The sequence below is a fragment of the Pyrus communis genome, chromosome 11 (assembly GCF_963583255.1).
Source record: "Pyrus communis chromosome 11, drPyrComm1.1, whole genome shotgun sequence".
Taxonomy (NCBI): Eukaryota; Viridiplantae; Streptophyta; class Magnoliopsida; order Rosales; family Rosaceae; genus Pyrus; species Pyrus communis.
In genome coordinates, this window is record NC_084813.1 from 3007961 (window position 1) to 3022203 (window position 14243).

The following is a 14243-nucleotide window of genomic DNA, read 5'->3' on the forward strand; positions in this document are numbered from 1 at the left end:
TGTATGAATGAATGAATGAGTGAATGGATGATTGAATGGTGCGGCAAACACTTGTATTTATAGGCTAGGTTTTGCACAATTTCTGAAGGAAAATGATTGCATAATCCAATGGGAAAAAGGATTAAGGTTTGGCAGAAACCAAGGGGGAAAGGGATAGGGAATACACGACAAGGATTTGGGGTTTCTAAAAGGATAGGTGCGGCACCTAATTAGGAACAAATAGGGTGTTCTAGAAAGAGTATTTAGGGCAGATTTTTGGACCTAAAGGGACAAGGACACACGGCATAGGTGTAGGATAGGAATTACAACTCCTAAACCTCCAAGGAATGGTATATATGCGGCACATAAGGGATTAGGCTTCTAGAATCTGAGTTATGTGTCTAAATGTATAACTAATCCCTTCTAATTAGCTAGAATTAAGGCACAAACTGATTTGGATAAGATAAGATAAGATAGGATAAGGTTGGTTAGGATATGATAAGATAAGGTTGGATAATGTTCCTTATTTCTTGCTCCTTCCTTATCTTCTTTGTACTTGAACTTCTTTCTCCAGATTTGTAGCCTTTCCTAGCCTCTCTTGACTTCAATTTCGTCCATCCACTTTGCTCCATAGTTAAGCTATCCAATCCATGCCCAAAATTGGTCCAAATGGCTCCAAAATGCACTTTCTTGCTCCTTTTGCCATTAGGACCTATAAACATACAAAAATAGCTTAAAAGACTATAATAAGTAGTAATTAACTAACTAAATGCAAGGAAACAACATAACTAAGTAGCATAAATATGCTCCTATCAATGCGCAATACTTTGTATGATCCAGCCTGGTAAGATCGCCTTTCATGGGTAGCGGCAGTTGATAGGAGCATATTCATGCGACTTAAATGGCTTGTTCTCGTACATTTACGTTATGTTTCTTTAGTTATTTTAGTTCTTTATGCTTCTTTTGTGTGTTTTCAGGTTCTAAGGGCTTAGGGAGCAAGAAAGTGCATTTTGAGGCTATTTGGAGCATTTTTGGGCATGGATTGGATAGCTTATCCATGGAGCCAAAGTTTGGACGAAATTGAAGACTTGAAGTAGGAAAGTTAAATCCTAAAAAGACCTCATGTTTGAGCATCATTGAAAACTCCTACGCATTTTAGAACACAAAAACAACATTCCTAGCAACCTTAGGACATTGTCGTGTGTTTCCTTGTGTCTCCCTTCCTTGCCATGCAAGGAAGGGCTTTGTTCCCTATTTTAAATACTTAAACACTACCACTTATCATTCACCACTTATCATATCATACATTCATTTATCACTTATCATAATCATTCACTTATCACTTAACATATCATACACTTATCACTTATCACTCATAATCACCTACAACATCCACCTACTTCACCTACAACATCCACCTACTCACCTACAACATCCACCTACTTCACCTACAACATCCACCTACTCACCTACAACATCCACCTACTTCACCTACAAATGACATAGCCATATGTTCCCTCCACTACTCCTATAAATACCCTTGCATTCATTCATTCATGATCATCTCATTTTCATACACAACACATTACAAACACATTCTCCCTTCCCTAGCCGTGAGCTTCCCATCTCTCCCCTTATAATCCAAACACCATTTTTCCATTCCACACTTCCATCCCCCAAACCAATTATCCCTAGACCTTATGCTACAATAAAGAGGAAGAGAAGAGGGCCTAAACGTTCATACAATTCAAGTTTGAGTTGTTGGAATGTTTAGGCGTTTCTTTGATTTCAATGTTTAATTTCAATTCTCTTTGTTTTGTATGAGGAACTAAACCCCCCTTTAGCTTGGGGGTGATTCGAAATTATGTTTATGTTTGTAATATGATTTGATTACTTTTAATTACGTTTCATAAATTGTGAATTCAATTTGTTTAACTGTTTGATTGATAACCTATTTATGTATGTTTATTAAGAATGAACGCTTAATTTTCATGCATGAATTTGACGCTAGAATATAAGTGAGTTTCACGTAATAGTTATGAACTTATATTCACAAGTAGTGGAGGTTGCTTATAAACAATCGCGTTAAACAAATTCTTGGCATAAGTTTCATGCAATCATAGTAACGAATGCCTCGTCAACACTTATAGTTTTCATGATGCTTAATGATTCTTGCTTGTATCTCTATTATGCAATTCATGTAGGGAACTTGAGAGGAATGCTTTGGGTTGTCGTATGCAATCATCCAATTCATTAACTTAAGGAAAACTTGACGGTTAATTTAAGCGGACCTAATTAACCCGGGGTGTTGAGAATTCATGGTTTATTGAAATACAATTAGAAATCATTTTATTATGCAAGTGTAACATGTATGGAGATGAACCCCTTAGCTAGCCATACCATCCATTCATTTCCGTCAATTTCATATTTACAATTTGTTTTCTTTACAATCTATCCATTTTAGTTTAAATTCGTCCAAAATCAATCCCCCCATATTTCGTTTAAGTCTTAGTCTTAATCTTTCTTATTTTTAGTTTTGAATTCTTCGAGTTTAGTATAGTGTTTTAGTTTGTGTTTTTACGTTTTTGAGTCAAATCCAAGTGATTAACAATCCCTCCTAATCCCCGGTCCAGAACGATCCCTACTTATACTTATACTACAATTGTCAAAAAGAGGGTTTAATTTATGCGCGTATAAATCACGCATTAAATTTTGGCGCCGTTGCCGGGGATTAGCAACTTTGCTAATCTCTTGGATTGTTTTATTTTCGTTTGTGTGTATATATTTTTAGTTTTATTTTAGACGCAAGACATGGCACTTGATAGTGCTTCTCTTTTGTCACAGCTTATGGAAGAGTACCAAACGCAAAGAGTTGGTACATTTGATCATAATCAATCAAGGAACGACGTGTTTTCCAATACTTACAATTCCGATTGGAGTGATCATTCAAACTCTATATGGTGGGAACCTCAACATATTCAACAAGAAGGATATTGGCAGCCTTATGAGGAGTTCTATTCAACGTCTATGCATCCACCACAACCTCATATTCAATATGCCCAACCAAACTCAAGTTCGTCAATAGATTATAATCAAAAGCTTAATGAATTACTTTGTTTGGTGCAGGGCTCACAAAACCAAGTCGAGGAGACTCAACAAGGAGAATATTGGCAACCATATGAGGAGTTCTATACAACGCCTATGCAGCCACCACAACCTGCCCAAAGCAATGTAAGTAATTCAAGCGATAATGATACGATTTTTCAATTACTTACTACTTTGACGCAGGAAGTCCAAACTCAAACCAAGGACGAACAAAATCAAGACAAGAAGTTGGGTAAATGGGAGGAGCAAATTGGGCAGATTATGGAGTTCATGAAACAAATTCAAGAGCAAGAAGTGGATGAGGAGCTGCTAATTGAGGAAGAGGAACACACGCAACCTATGGCAAGGGTGGAAACACCTTTGCCGCAGGCACCTATCGCTCCTACGCCATCCAATTCAGGTAAGGTTGTTCCAAAGTTAATTATTTCTAACCCCGTTCCACTGAATGTCCCTATTCCTTGCAGGATTATGCAATCCAAGGAAGAAGAAGGTGAGAAAGGCATCTTCGAATCCTTTCCAAAGAATCAAGAGCAAGATGTGACTGGGGAATGTCTAGAAAAGGATATACTTGAGGCAAACAACCCCAAAGAAATTGAATTTTATGACACAAGACAAGGACCAATACTCACATGCAATCTGGCCAAGTCCAATATCCCTGAAACTTTCCAGCGAGTGGTGTTTATTCTTGAGTTTATGTCGGAGCACACAGGTAAGCCGCCTCCCCGAATTTCAATTTTCTTTTATACTAATATGTTGTTAATGATCCAGGCACCCACTTTAGAATTTGAACCAATGCCGGTTCACTTCAAGTATCACCTTCCATTCAAGGACCAATTCCATGCCGTTTGATTTTATTTATGTAAAAAAAAAAAAAAAAAAAAAAAAAAAAAAAAAAAACATGGCAGAATGATGGAGCTTCACAAAGGGCGTTTACTTGAAGCCCCACTACTGGGCAAAACTCTAGAAGCAGGAGGCATAGATGCGGAAGGCATCGGAGCAGAAGGCATCGAGGCGGAAGGCATCGGGGCGGAAGGTATCGGAGCGGGAGGCATCAAAGAAGAGGCCTCAATACTTGGCCAAACGCTGGATGAGCCCGGAAAAATGTGCCTCTGGAAGTAAGCCGCAAGCCTTTGACGGTCAGTTTGACTGTCACTTTGCATCCGACCATTGGATTCTTGTAGCTCATCAAGCTTCCTCTTCATACCCGTCGAATAGTTGTTGGCAAGCACGTGCAAACTTCTATTCTCGTACTTAAGCAGTTTGATCTCCTGCTTGAGACTTTCCACCTCTGCCATCAATGATTCCACCTGACGGGAGCGGGCAAGCAGGCGTTGGCCCATGTTGGACACAGAACTCGCACACTGAACACTAAGTGCGAGGGATTCTTGAACGGCTAACTCATCGGACCGTCCTGACAGCAGCCTACTATCTTTTGGAGTAAGGAGGTTCCTAGCTACTATTGTAGCTGTTGTGGCGTCCTGCATCACAGAGTCTTCACCTGAAAGAGGACCGTTAGAAGATAAGAAAGAAGGGCGCCATACGTTACCTTGACGCGGCGCGCCCGTATCACTGCTAAGGCTCAATTCCAAGCTAAGGTTCGATGGGTTTGCCATTTTTCAAAAGTGTTCAAAGAGAAGGGGTGGATGGAGTTAAATTTCAAAGGGCCGGAGACGATGTTCAAGAATGGGAATTCTTCAGAGTGTGTGTGTTGGCGATGATCGATAACTCTATAAAAAGCCAAGGCGACGCGTCCACCGATTCAAAAAGCCGGAATTTCCGACGTAAGTTAGGCGAAGCTTTCTCAGCTTTTCAGAAGACGCGTTCAACTTTGTCAAAGTTCGGCGACGCTTTCTCTGCTTTTCAGAAACCGCGTGCAGCTTTGTCAAAAGGAGCCGCATCCGCACTACTACGTGTCGTTCAGAAAGCAAAGGGGTGTCGTTCAGAAATCGAAGGGGCGTCGCTCAGAAATCGAAGAGGCGCCACTATTTCAAAAAGCCGGATTTGCGGGATCAAAACGTTTGTCGACAAGGGTAAAAGAACAGTACCACCACTTGATATTATCTCTATATATGTCGACCTTCGTCTTTTATGGCAAGGCAAACCTGAAGAAAATGTCCAACTCTTCCGCACCTCTGAGGGCGCTCTCCCAGCAACGCCTTTTGAAATACTCGATTTTTTCTCCCCCAAAGAAGATACCAGATACCGGGAGTACAGATGAGGCAAAAAGAAACAGTCGATTGAAGCATGTGGAGACAACCACAACAAATACATGTGCTGCTTCATTCGCCGTTTCTTCAAAAGCAAAGGTATCTCATATCATCAAGGTCTAAAGCAAAAGTATCTCATATCATGCTCTTTCCCTATCTTTTCCTTTGCCCTTGTTATTACTCGCATGGCAAAGTAAATGAAAGCAATCAGGAATGCATTCCTGATTGCTTACCTAGCGTTGCTCTCGAGTAGTCATCTTCAACGGTTGACACACTTCCGGAGAAGGGACCACTTCTGCAAGGGGAGCAAGCAAGGCAAGGGAAAATGATACATTGAAGCATGTGGAGACAAACTTAGGCTGAGTTATCCTCCAACCCTTTTCAATACGAATTGGAAAGATTGAACAAAGAAACAGACCAAAGGAGTAAGCTCAGACCTTCGGGGGAGACCAAAAGAATCCTGCTGCCCAGTTCAAGAAGTAGCACAAAGGAAAATCAACGATGGGAGGAACCCCTGTGGAATCAACAACATCAAGCCTTAATGAAATCAACAATGAGAAGATGGAATTTACATTCCACAACCAGATTTGCGTCTCTAAACTCTTCTCTTTGTTATTTACATTCTGCCATGTTTAGTATGTTTAAATGCTTTTTGTGTGTTTACTTATGCTTTGTATGATTTTAAGCTTAAAACATTGAGGACAATGTTTGATTTAAGTGTGGGGGGGTAACTAATGTTGTTAATGCAAATTCGTGGGATTTTATCGCCCATAACTTCAAATGTTGTTCCTTACTGTTTTAAGGTGTTTTTAAGTTGTTTTAGAGTGTTTTAGTATGTTTTGTTTTTATAACTCCGAAAATACCATAAAAATTTGAAAAAAATTGTTTTGAAAAGCCTAAAAAGAGTGTTTTGAGTCGTTTTTGTGTGTTTGTGTCTTAGGGTACCTTCCAACACAATAATGAGGATTTGGTTTGTAATTGCATGACTGTTAAAAAGAGTTATAAACATGGATGAAAGTTTGATATACTCTTGGTATATGCTTGGTTATGGTTATAATGTATGACTTCACATGCAATCATAAAAGAAAAATTCGTTTTTGTAACATGCTTGAAGGAAGGAACTCAAACAAACGCTACAACCCTGAGAGACTTGAGCCTATAACGTTCTTTGGAGAGTATAATCTGTGATTTCTTGTTTTCTTAAGTTGTTGCATGATCTCATTATTCCTTGCTCGGTTGCTACTTAGAATGCAATTGTATCATGATAGAACTAAATGCTAGAACTTATATCCGTTTCATTCAAAGCATGACATTGAATTGCATAACATATATCAAGATGAAGTTGTGTAGTTGCCATCATAGCCAAATAGCCTTACTTCCTATATTTCGTATATATTGTAAGTCTTAACCCCGTTGAGCCTCGTTTAGCCTATTTTCTTTGCTAACCACATCACCCCTTACCTAGCCTAGATTAGGACCATCTGTACCCTTGTTCTTGAAGCATAGTAAGCATGATGGAAAATGAATTCCTTTTGAGTTACATTATGCAAGAAAATGAGTGTGGGGGAGTGAAAGTTTGTTCTTAAGTTTATATATATGTTTTGAGATTCAAAAAAAAAAAAAAAAAAAAAAAAAAAAAAAAAAGGAGCGAAAATAAGTAAGGATGAACTCACAAGCGTTGATGGTTGAAGAAAGGATCCAAAAAAGTTGAATATGGCCCTAAGTTTTGTGTGATTCCCCCTTGGGTGTTCAAAGTTGATTTTTGCGTTCTAAAGGGAATTCTAAATGTCTAATTCATTACTTTGCTCACTATTGCTTAAAGAACCTTTGTTTTCCGTACTCCTTCTTTGTTATCCAAACACCCCAAGCCCCATTATAACCCGTGACTTCAATCTTAAGTGTTATGTATTTCAATTGTGGAGTTTGAACTTGGTATGAGCATATGGTGTCACTGGTTCTCGCATCTAAGTAGTAGCATTCCATTCATGAGATCATATCTAAACATGCTTATTAACTCCAGAAATTGCTTCCTTTGAAATACATATATGTGAGTGTTCGTTTTTATGTTTACATCAATCTTCTCACATATAACTAGTTTAGGGTGTGTAGTCAGAAAATCTGTGTGAAAAACGAGTGCATATCTTGTAAGGATTTGAGCAAATTCTCTAAGCCATGTTACTACATTCAAAACATGGTTTTAAATGCTTATTTGTGAAATAATATGTGGTGACTATGAGTAAGAATGTACTTAAGTGTGAAGATGACAAAAATCTATGGGACTAATGATTTTTAACTTGTCATGTGCATTGGAAATCCATTAGACGATTGTTGGAAGGTGTAGGTTGTGTTTTGTTCGTTTTGTCTAGTTTCGTGTTCTTTTGTTGTTTTGTTTTGCTCGAGGACTAGCAAAAGATAAGTGTGGGGGTATTTGATAGGAGCATATTCATGCGACTTAAATGGCTTGTTCTCGTACATTTACGTTATGTTTCTTTAGTTATTTTAGTTCTTTATGCTTCTTTTGTGTGTTTTCAGGTTCTAAGGGCTTAGGGAGCAAGAAAGTGCATTTTGAGGCTATTTGGAGCATTTTTGGGCATGGATTGGATAGCTTATCCATGGAGCCAAAGTTTGGACGAAATTGAAGACTTGAAGTAGGAAAGTTAAATCCTAAAAAGACCTCATGTTTGAGCATCATTGAAAACTCCTACGCATTTTAGAACACAAAAACAACATTCCTAGCAACCTTAGGACATTGTCGTGTGTTTCCTTGTGTCTCCCTTCCTTGCCATGCAAGGAAGGGCTTTGTTCCCTATTTTAAATACTTAAACACTACCACTTATCATTCACCACTTATCATATCATACATTCATTTATCACTTATCATAATCATTCACTTATCACTTAACATATCATACACTTATCACTTATCACTCATAATCACCTACAACATCCACCTACTTCACCTACAACATCCACCTACTCACCTACAACATCCACCTACTTCACCTACAACATCCACCTACTCACCTACAACATCCACCTACTTCACCTACAAATGACATAGCCATATGTTCCCTCCACTACTCCTATAAATACCCTTGCATTCATTCATTCATGATCATCTCATTTTCATACACAACACATTACAAACACATTCTCCCTTCCCTAGCCGTGAGCTTCCCATCTCTCCCCTTATAATCCAAACACCATTTTTCCATTCCACACTTCCATCCCCCAAACCAATTATCCCTAGACCTTATGCTACAATAAAGAGGAAGAGAAGAGGGCCTAAACGTTCATACAATTCAAGTTTGAGTTGTTGGAATGTTTAGGCGTTTCTTTGATTTCAATGTTTAATTTCAATTCTCTTTGTTTTGTATGAGGAACTAAACCCCCCTTTAGCTTGGGGGTGATTCGAAATTATGTTTATGTTTGTAATATGATTTGATTACTTTTAATTACGTTTCATAAATTGTGAATTCAATTTGTTTAACTGTTTGATTGATAACCTATTTATGTATGTTTATTAAGAATGAACGCTTAATTTTCATGCATGAATTTGACGCTAGAATATAAGTGAGTTTCACGTAATAGTTATGAACTTATATTCACAAGTAGTGGAGGTTGCTTATAAACAATCGCGTTAAACAAATTCTTGGCATAAGTTTCATGCAATCATAGTAACGAATGCCTCGTCAACACTTATAGTTTTCATGATGCTTAATGATTCTTGCTTGTATCTCTATTATGCAATTCATGTAGGGAACTTGAGAGGAATGCTTTGGGTTGTCGTATGCAATCATCCAATTCATTAACTTAAGGAAAACTTGACGGTTAATTTAAGCGGACCTAATTAACCCGGGGTGTTGAGAATTCATGGTTTATTGAAATACAATTAGAAATCATTTTATTATGCAAGTGTAACATGTATGGAGATGAACCCCTTAGCTAGCCATACCATCCATTCATTTCCGTCAATTTCATATTTACAATTTGTTTTCTTTACAATCTATCCATTTTAGTTTAAATTCGTCCAAAATCAATCCCCCCATATTTCGTTTAAGTCTTAGTCTTAATCTTTCTTATTTTTAGTTTTGAATTCTTCGAGTTTAGTATAGTGTTTTAGTTTGTGTTTTTACGTTTTTGAGTCAAATCCAAGTGATTAACAATCCCTCCTAATCCCCGGTCCAGAACGATCCCTACTTATACTTATACTACAATTGTCAAAAAGAGGGTTTAATTTATGCGCGTATAAATCACGCATTAAATTTTGGCGCCGTTGCCGGGGATTAGCAACTTTGCTAATCTCTTGGATTGTTTTATTTTCGTTTGTGTGTATATATTTTTAGTTTTATTTTAGACGCAAGACATGGCACTTGATAGTGCTTCTCTTTTGTCACAGCTTATGGAAGAGTACCAAACGCAAAGAGTTGGTACATTTGATCATAATCAATCAAGGAACGACGTGTTTTCCAATACTTACAATTCCGATTGGAGTGATCATTCAAACTCTATATGGTGGGAACCTCAACATATTCAACAAGAAGGATATTGGCAGCCTTATGAGGAGTTCTATTCAACGTCTATGCATCCACCACAACCTCATATTCAATATGCCCAACCAAACTCAAGTTCGTCAATAGATTATAATCAAAAGCTTAATGAATTACTTTGTTTGGTGCAGGGCTCACAAAACCAAGTCGAGGAGACTCAACAAGGAGAATATTGGCAACCATATGAGGAGTTCTATACAACGCCTATGCAGCCACCACAACCTGCCCAAAGCAATGTAAGTAATTCAAGCGATAATGATACGATTTTTCAATTACTTACTACTTTGACGCAGGAAGTCCAAACTCAAACCAAGGACGAACAAAATCAAGACAAGAAGTTGGGTAAATGGGAGGAGCAAATTGGGCAGATTATGGAGTTCATGAAACAAATTCAAGAGCAAGAAGTGGATGAGGAGCTGCTAATTGAGGAAGAGGAACACACGCAACCTATGGCAAGGGTGGAAACACCTTTGCCGCAGGCACCTATCGCTCCTACGCCATCCAATTCAGGTAAGGTTGTTCCAAAGTTAATTATTTCTAACCCCGTTCCACTGAATGTCCCTATTCCTTGCAGGATTATGCAATCCAAGGAAGAAGAAGGTGAGAAAGGCATCTTCGAATCCTTTCCAAAGAATCAAGAGCAAGATGTGACTGGGGAATGTCTAGAAAAGGATATACTTGAGGCAAACAACCCCAAAGAAATTGAATTTTATGACACAAGACAAGGACCAATACTCACATGCAATCTGGCCAAGTCCAATATCCCTGAAACTTTCCAGCGAGTGGTGTTTATTCTTGAGTTTATGTCGGAGCATGATAGGAGCATATTCATGCGACTTAAATGGCTTGTTCTCGTGCATTTACGTTATGTTTCTCTCGTTATTTTAGTCCTTTATGCTTCTTTTGTGTGTTTTCAGGTTCTAAGGGCCTAGGGAGCAAGAAAGTGCATTTTGAGGCCATTTGGAGCATTTTTGGGCATGGATTGGATAGCTTATCCATGGAGCCAAGAGGATGGACGAATTTGAAGGCCTTGTATGCACTTGAAGACACAAAACAATGGATCTAGCCCAATCAAACACATTATGCCATACAAACCAACCTATTTTAGGCCCATTCTATGTACTTAAACCCTAGCCCTTTAAACTAATTCATTTATCACTTATCAAACCATTCACTTATCACTCACCACATATCATTCACTTATCACTTAACATATCATTCATTTATTTCACTTCCATACTCCTCTTAATTCCACATGCATTCTCACACATGCACATCATTCACTCACATTTCCACCATTCATTCTTTATTCCTTTCCAAACATCTCACATGCATTTCCACCTTCCTACTTCATCATTTCACCACATTCTCCCTCTTTAACTCACATGCATTCATCATAATTCACAACACAAAACAACTTCATTGCCATGGGTTCCCATTTCCTTTCCAAACATCTCACATGCATTTCTTCATTATTTCCTAACCCTACATGCATTATTTATTGCATCTTCACATGCATTCACACACACTTTACACATTCAAACCATGAGCTCCCATTCCTATATGCCATTTTCAGATTTCCACCCACTAACCTAGTCATCAACACATGCACTTCCACCTTTCATCCACAATGATTCATGATTCATTCACTTTGCATCCTTTAAATCACATACTTTTCCATCATTAATTAGCCACTTGCATCTTAAACAAACAACCATATGTTCCCTCCACTACTCCTATAAATACCCTTGCATTCATTCATTCAATTCATATCTCATATTTCCATTCACAACACTTCACACAACACAAATACACATCCATTGCCGCAATTCCCCTTCCATTTTCTGTGCAGTTTTTCTCCTTCATTGCAGCCACTATCCAACCACTTCCCATCCCTCCAAAACACTTCACATAATCCCCAAAGCTCACCTTAGACCTTGTGCTACAACAACGAGGAAGAAAAGAGTGCTTAAACGTTCATACAATTCAAGTTTGAGTTGTTGGAATGTTTAGGTGTTTCTTTGATTTCAAAGTTTAAATTTAATTCTCTTTGTTTTGTACGTATGAGAAGGGAAGAGAAGAGTGCCTAAACGTTCATACAATTCACGTTTGAGTTGTTGGAATGTTTAGGTGTTTCTTTAATTTCAAAGTTATGAGGAACTAAAACCCCTTTAGCTAGGGGGTGATTCGAAACTATGTTTATATTTGCATTTTGAATTGATTACGTTTGGTTGGAATTTCATAAGTTGTGGATTCAATTCGTTTAACTGTTTGATTGATAACTTATTTATGTATGTTCATTGAGATTGCAAGCTTAATTTTCATGCATAAATATGACGCTAGAATATAAGTGAATTTCACCTAATCGTTATGAACTTATATTCACAAGTAGTAGAGGTTGCTTATAAACAATCGCGTTAAACGAATTCTTGGCATAAGTTTCATGCGTATTCCATAGTAACGAATGCCTCGTCGATGTTTATGATTTCCGTTGAACTTAATGATCTTGGTTAAATGTCTCTATCATGCGTATTCCATAGTTAGGGACTTTGATTAAGAATAATTTGGTTGTAATGCGTATCCCATTCAATCCAACGAATTTAGGGAAATCTGAAAGTTAATCTAAGCGGATCTAATTAACTTGGAGCATTGAGTTTCACAACTTATCGAAAGACCAATTGAGAATCAATTTTGTTTGCAAGTGTAACATGTGTGGAGAAGAACCCCTTGGCTATTCCATCATCCATATTTTTTATCACATTCATATTTACATTTTTGCCTTTAATTATATTCTGTCTTTTTAATTTAATATCGTCCAACCACAATTCCCCCCCCTATTTTGTTAAGTCTTAATCATTCGTATTTGTTTTATTTTTGTATCTTTAAGCTTGTGGAGTCATAAACAATTGCAAATTCGTCTAAATCAAGTTCTAGCTTCTTTTTGAGTCAATTTGATTGTTTTAGACAATTTGAGTTTTTCAAAGCCTTTCTGAGTCATAGTAGTCTTGTTAAGAGTATTTTAATTTAGTTTTTATGTTTTTAAGTCAATTTAGAAGGTTTTAGCAAGCCCTCCTAATCCCCGGTCTAGAACGATCCCTCACTTATCCATTCTACTACAATTGTCAAACGAGGGTTTAATTTGAGTGTCAAGTAAATCTCGCACCAAATTTTGGCGCCGTTGCCGGGGATTAGCAACTTTGCTAATCCTTTGTCTTTATTTTTATATTTTGTTTTTCGTGCATTCTTATTTCAAATTCTTAGTTTGTTTGTTTCCTTGTTTTTTTTTTGGTACTGTGTATGACTCGTAGCTCTCGGCCTATTATAGAGAACATCTCCGACTTTGACGGTGATTTTGAACGCACTTTGAGGAGAACGAGGAGTCAACAAGAGCCACCACAACCTCCACCACAACCTGGGCTTGAAGAAGACGAAGTAGGTGTAGAAGAAAAGCCCACGGATCAGATTTTTGAAGAAGAACAAGCCATGGCAGCAGATAATAGAACCATCAAGGAGCTTTCAGCCTCGGGTTTGGATAATGCATTGCCTCTTTGTATCCAATACCCCACGGCTGCAGAGGGGAAGACTGAGGAATTTGAACTCAAATCCAGTTTGTTACACCATATTCCGAAGTTCCATGGCTTGTCTATGGAAGACCCCAACAAACACTTGAAGGAGTTCGAGGTGGTTTGTTCAAGCATGACCCCCGTCAATGTGGATGGGAGTATATTGAAGATGAAGGCCTTTCCATTTTCACTTATGGACAAGGCCAAAGATTGGCTCTACGAACTAGCCCCGGGAACTGTGACTTCGTGGGAGAGTATGAAGCGTGCTTTCTTGGAGAAATTCTTCCCTACTTCGAGAGTGATTCTCCTACGGAAGAAAATTAGTGGTATTCAACAGAATCATGGCGAGACATTCCCGGCTTATTATGAGCGCTTCAAGGGCCTTGTAGCTTCATGTCCTCAACATCAAATGAAGGAGGAACTTCTCCTTCAATATTTCTATGAGGGCCTCCTTCCTATCGAACGTCAAATGCTTGATGCATCAGCGGGAGGAGCATTGGTGGACAAAACACCAAGGGATGCCAAGATTCTCATAGCCAACCGAGCGCTCAACGCTCAACAATATGAAGGAGTGGGTCAAAGGGAAGCCCCACGACAACAAAGTGTAAATGAGGTGAGTGCTATTTCTGAAATTCAATCACAACTTGCTAATCTTACTTCTCTTGTTTCTCAGGTTGTGATTGGTCCAAAAGCACAAGAACACCAAGTTTGTGGCGTGTGCTCAATTCAAGGGCATCCATCCGACAAGTGCCCTCAACTAATCGAGAATGGTGGGTGGGAATCTGCCAATGCAATTGGTTTCCAAGGACAAAATCAAAACAACCCATACTCGAACACTT

The 14243-nt window shown here is 38.3% G+C and overlaps 1 protein-coding gene across 1 annotated transcript; it reads left to right on the plus strand.

Annotated features, from left to right (window-relative positions):
* Positions 1-13441: 13441 nt before the first annotated feature.
* Positions 13442-13933, plus strand: LOC137749513 (uncharacterized; the record flags this gene model as incomplete). Its single annotated transcript, XM_068489614.1, has 1 exon — positions 13442-13933. A coding segment is annotated over one exon (492 nt), but the record flags the coding sequence as incomplete, so codon positions are not given.
* Positions 13934-14243: the final 310 nt, after the last annotated feature.